General features: G+C 35.7%; 1 protein-coding gene across 1 annotated transcript; it reads left to right on the plus strand.

The window, feature by feature from the left end:
- The first annotated feature begins 2,622 nt into the window (after positions 1-2,622).
- Positions 2,623-5,402, plus strand: LOC132045692 (B3 domain-containing protein At5g60140-like). Its single transcript, XM_059436261.1, has 4 exons — positions 2,623-2,903; positions 3,766-4,372; positions 4,748-4,881; positions 4,965-5,402. The coding sequence occupies exons 1-4, from the start codon at positions 2,850-2,852 to the stop codon at positions 5,235-5,237; spliced, it is 1,068 nt and encodes a 355-aa protein (XP_059292244.1). The 5' UTR covers positions 2,623-2,849; the 3' UTR covers positions 5,238-5,402.
- Positions 5,403-5,834: the final 432 nt, after the last annotated feature.

Below are 5,834 nucleotides of genomic sequence, written 5' to 3' on the forward strand. Positions count from 1 at the left end.
ACGTTGTTCTTCCTTATTTCTAACTACGAAAGGGCAAGGCAAATGTGTGATTGTTTGTGGCTCCTGCTCAGCTACCAGGTAGGTTATAGCTTACCTTATGGTTAGACTTTTGCATATGTAGAGTTAGTGATTGTCGGAGACAACATGCTACGCCTTCGGGTATGAAGTTGGGATGGTTTACTTAGGTTGGTACTGTTGTTTGATTGTGGGCTTGTCGCCTTTTTGTGATCTATTGGCTTGTTTCCACATGTGTGATATTATGCTTGATACTTAGTCGTCTTATCATGATTGTGAAATTGCTGTCTCTCTCTCTTATTGGGTATTATCTTGGATAGAGGAAATAATTTGACTTGTTACTGATATCGATAGATGTGTCCATGTGTGGCACGATTGATTTGATATGTTGTCATCATTCATTGATATTATGCCGTGTACTCATTCTCATCTTTCATGATACTCCGATATGAGCTGAGCTTGGTATTGACACTGATTATGGCTTGTTGTCTTGTTGTGATCTATTGGCTTGTTGCCATGTGTGTGATACTTAGTGACTTATTCATGGCTGGGAACCCGTATCTCTCAGTTATTGGTTATTGATTTGTAAAGAGGAAGGAATGGATATTTACCTTGATATTGGGATATGTGTCCATGTGTTGAGGGATTGTCATTGATATACTCTTGTTGGAATTGATATCATGCATGCATTCATCCTCATATATTTGGATCGGGTTGCACGTTCCGCAACATATATTGGGCCGGGTTGCACGTTCCACAACTTATATTAGATCGGGCTGTACGCCGCAGTAGGTACATGGACTTCGCGGTTCCCCCCTGGGTCATGACTGTCGAGACGTGGAGGTATTCTGCCCGGAGTATGTGTGTATCATTGTATCGCATTGCATCGCTCGTACATTTCTATTTCATTCACTAATACATTTGATTTTGGTTGTGGTTATCTATTGTATTGTACGGTGCGCGTGCACATTGACTTCCGGGTTGATTGCTTATTTGAGATCACCGTGTGCCTGATTAATACATACTTGGTGATTGATGGAATCGAGGAGTAGAGACTTTCTCCTAGGCTATGACTTGAGGTTACGGAGTACTATTGTTGGCTTACTGGTGTTTGTGGTTATTCTGAGGAATCATTGGAAAGAGGAAGGCAAACTTGTGTTTAGGTGTTTCACCATAGGCTATGATTCAGCTATTTGATCTTTATGTACTTGAGTTGTTATTCTTGGATCATCGTGTGGTGTTTATACTTGATTGTGAGCATGTCTATTCTTCAGTCTCTTCCTTTATATTTGTTAGCTAAATGTTGTCGACCTATGATGCCTACTCAGTACTTATTGTTTGTACTAATGCTACATTGCTACACTTCTTTTCGGGGTGTAGAGTGTATGACAGGTTCTATTTATGATCCTCGAGAGGTTCCCGACAAGATGTTGCTGGAGACTTAGGGTTAGCTACTGCCAGACTTGTAGCCCGCATTCCATTTCTTATTATATCTGTCTTTTATTTTCCGGACAGTGTTCCTTATCTTGTTATCAGCCTTGTATGGCAATATTGAGATTTTTGTAGTTATTCAAGTTGTATACTAAGAGGCTCTTGTGCTGACTTAAACCAGATGCCTTGGGTAGAAGATGTATTCTGCGCTTATTCTCTATAAAATTGATATTGAGATTTATTATTATTTACATTGTTCTTTCGCATTGATAGATTGTATATTGGGTAAGGGAAGGGTTGGCTTACCAAGGTGGGAAATGGTAGGTTCCCGCACGACTAAACGATTTTGGATCGTGACATATGTATTGTGAAGTATCATGTATACATTCAATATATTTTGAGAATTAAAAAATATATATTCTTATATATATTATGAAGTACCATGTATACAAGAATCGATGCCAATGATCATCTGCAGTTATGCATACAAATGATAAAAATGTATACAATGTAACGTATAAACGAGTACTGATTTATGTATTTAGGAATACATCTAAATCATGTGATATATATCACACAATGTATACTGTATTGATATAACATAAAAGAAGGTTGTCCTGCTTTAGATTATGCTCCGTATTATTACGTTTATATTAATTTTAAGTATGACTAATTAGCATGATTCTAGGGGGGAATGTTATGTTAAGCATGATTTTAGGAGAAAGAATATTGTGCTTAGCATGATTTTAGGGGCTGAATACAAAATTGGCTACATAATACCATTATTTTTTAGCCTACTTTTGCTAAATATGTTTTGTGTTAAAAAGATGCCAATTTTATATAGGACTTGTACCTACATGTCAATTTCCCAATTTTAAATGCATTGGCCTCCAAATGAGGAGCCCACTTTAATAGCCCAAGGTCCAACCACATATTAAAATCCAATATCATGCCACGTGTCAAATGAGGTGGCAATCCAAGTAAAATTAATGAGCCAATAAAGTCATGCCAAGTTTGCGGATGACATGCTCTGGCCAATCAAATTAGAGCTTGTCACCAAATGAATGTGATTGGTGGGGAGCTTGTCACCAGATGAATGTGATTGGTCAGTTCAAACCGACCAATCAAATCGTACATAACACCACCCCTACAACTATAAATAGGAATTCTCATAACTCATTACGGGAGAGGAATTAAGAACAAGACGCAAGAAGAGAGCTCGTCGATCAAACACATCATATTTTTATACAAGCTACAAGTTCTATCATTCAACCAATCAAGTTCAAGTTAAAAATTAGGAACGACGACAAATATCAAGGCGTTCAATATCAAGTTACTTGGTGGTAAATAATTAAAATCCAAACTCAAATACGAAGATTCAAGATCAAGCTACTCAAGAGAAGATGGAAAAGGGCTTCTTCAAGTTTTTCTCCCCTGAAAGGAGCTCAAAGCGGCTGGTAAGTATACTTCCTCATCCTCATGTATTTTGTTTCCTGATTTTTTCCCTTTTTTAGAGATGAAGTGGGTATGGGAAGGTTAAGTAAAGAGTGTGAGATATAGATCTGCAAAACTTAGATTTCCTTTAAATACATTTTTAAGTTTACTTCCCCTCATCCTCATTATTTTTTCCTTTTTTAAGTCTTCATGGTATTTAATTTCTTGTAATATTTTTTCCTTGATTTTTTTCTTTTTGGAGATGTGGGCAGTGGAGGTGAGAAAGGGAAGTAAAGGAAGGAGAAGGCCTTGGTAGATTTATATCTTCAAAACTAAGATACATTTTTTTAAGTGTACTTTTCCTCTCATCATCCTTTTTCTATGTTCAAATGTATTTTCAGATATTTGATCTATGATTCTTGGTGACTCTTTTGCTTGAAATTTTTTTTAAAACTGTTTTTTGAAGATATGGGCAGTCAATAGGGGTAGGAGATGTAAAAAGAGGAAAAATCCTTTGTCGAGATACAAGTAAATTTTATATTAGTAATTAATTTATGTTAAATCTACTAATTGTATACTAGTATTTATGTAGAATTCAGTCAGTAGATGACATAAATTGTATATTGCATTTGCAAATGACAATATTATATGTGTTAAAGGAAGTAACTATGCAGTAAAACTATGAGAATCCCTCACATTTTTTTTAGATCTAGTTTCTGAAATGGTTATATTTTTTTTTATTATATCCTCAAAAGTCTCAATCTTTGAGTTTATTTGAAATATTTTTTCATCCGATAGAGGTTGTTTTTATGATATGGAAATCTGATTTAAAGAAATTAATACTGTTCTTTATTTTCTTTAAAATGGAGCTTTTTCTTTCCACAGAAAATCCCCATAGCTTATACAGATTACATGGATGGAGAGTTACCTATGAAGGTTTCTCTTAGGGATCGGTTCGGTAATATGTGGCATATAGGATTAGCCAAAATAGGAAAAGATTTTTATTTTCAATATGGATGGGAGAAATTCATTGAGGAGAGTACATTAGAGTATGGAGACTTTTTGATTTTTGACTATGATGGAAATGGAGTATTTGACTTCAAATTACTTGGACACACTTGTTGTGAAAAGGAAGAAGCTAGAGGTTTAAAAGAAAAAGAAGAAGAAGACGAAGGAATCGAGGAGGAAGAAGAAAATGAAAGAGAAAAAATTACATGTAAGAAAAAGGAGCCACATTCAAAAGGTAGACGTGTGGAAGAAAAAGAAGATGATGATGACGAATATGAGGAATATGAAGAAGAAGAGGAGGAAGAAATTGAAGAGGAAGAGAAAGATGAGACTGAAAGAGCCCCACATTCAAAACGCATACACGTGGAAGAGGAAGATGATGATGAAGAGGAGGAAGATGAGGAGGAAACCGAGGAGGAGGAGGAAGAGGCAGAAGAGAATGCAAGGGCTGGCGTATCCAAGAAAGAGGTGCCACATTCAAAAGGTAGACACAAATTAAAGATCTATATATGTTTTTTCTTGTAAGTAAGTTACTGAAAAAATGACATCTTTTTACATTTGGACATGCTGTTGTAGTTATAGAAATATCTTGAAATGTTTAAGACCTCAATTTCTAAGGGGTTTAAATTAAAGTTCGGGGACAAACGAGCCTAAGGGCGCTTTTTAGAATTGTAGAGAAGAATAAAGTTAAGTCTCGTTTTCCCAATCCTTCTGATATGTGGAAAAGAACAAGTCTTCTATCTTTATTAAAGTCCATGTTCAATAAAAAGCTCCCATGTAAAATGAAACGGATGGAGTATCTCTGAGTTTCCATGAGATTTGTGTTTGTGAACCTTACCAGTTAACTTTCTTGATTCAGCTGGATGCAAAAGGGCCACTGTTTGCAAGGTGAGGGACCAATATGGTGCAGATATATTCAAAAGTGGACGTGCAACTCAGCCAAAAAATCCTTACTTTGTAATGAAAATACGACAAAAAAGGAAAAACCAGGTGGTAAGTAAAAATCTTTTGGGAATTATTTTATAGTTCAATCTTACCGAATTCTCATTTAACAAGTCCTTTTTTCCTAATTGCAGTATGTTCCTATTGATGTGGTGAGAGACAACAAACTTGAAATCCCTCCAACAATGAACATTCGTGACTCTAAGGGCAGAGAATTTGAGACAAAACTCAAAAATTGGAAGGATGGTAGAATATGGCTACGCGGAGGATGGCGCAGTTTATGCAGAATGAACCTTGTGGAGAAAGATGACAGGTGCATTTGCGAATTTGTGAAAGGAAAAGGCAAAAAAGGCCTTTACTTGCGAGTTCAAGTTCTTTATGAAGGAGCAAGTTCCCAACCCAACTAGACGTATAAGAAATAGTTTGTTGCTATTTAACATAGTAATTTAATTATTATGGCCTTAAGTGCTCTTATAAGTAGATAAATATTGAAGATTAAGTACTGTTATTTGTTGACAAAAATTGAAGACATATCTAAATTGTATTAATAGCTCAAGAAATTATTAAGCCAAGTTCAACATGGTATATCATTGTACATGTACTTAGGGTTATCATGAACATGGATGGAAATTCTAATTTTAGTGAAATTTCATATAATCGTGGAAGAACGTGGCGTGGGGAAGAACAATGATATTCCCACACGTAGATAGAAACCCTACATATCTGTAATCGCTCCAATCCAACGAACCGAACTGCTTCTCTGACGAAGAACACCAAAACTCTAGCTTTGAATCTCTTGAGAAGGATTTACCTTGGAAATCCAATGTTTTGGTTGAAGAATCATGTTACTAATCATGAATTAATGTTAGAATTACTTAGGAATCATTAGAGTGATCTTATCTTGATGTGGGAGGATGAGGAGAGGAGGAAAACGACTGCTTAGGGCTTTAGCATGAAGTTGGAATATCTAATAAATGAAATTTGAGTTAAGTGTCGAATTTATA

Source organism: Lycium ferocissimum, unplaced genomic scaffold (genome assembly GCF_029784015.1).
Source record: "Lycium ferocissimum isolate CSIRO_LF1 unplaced genomic scaffold, AGI_CSIRO_Lferr_CH_V1 ctg7652, whole genome shotgun sequence".
Taxonomy (NCBI): Eukaryota; Viridiplantae; Streptophyta; class Magnoliopsida; order Solanales; family Solanaceae; genus Lycium; species Lycium ferocissimum.

Excerpts from the sequence above, each read along its gene's own strand:
- LOC132045692 (XM_059436261.1), top strand. The coding sequence starts at position 2,850 with ATGGAAAAGGGCTTCTTCAAGTTTTTCTCCCCTGAAAGGAGCTCAAAG. Across the intron at positions 2,904-3,765 it reads AAAGGAGCTCAAAGCGGCTG|AAAATCCCCATAGCTTATAC; the intron begins GTAAGTATACTT and ends TTCTTTCCACAG. Across the intron at positions 4,882-4,964 it reads AAAAAAGGAAAAACCAGGTG|TATGTTCCTATTGATGTGGT; the intron begins GTAAGTAAAAAT and ends TCCTAATTGCAG.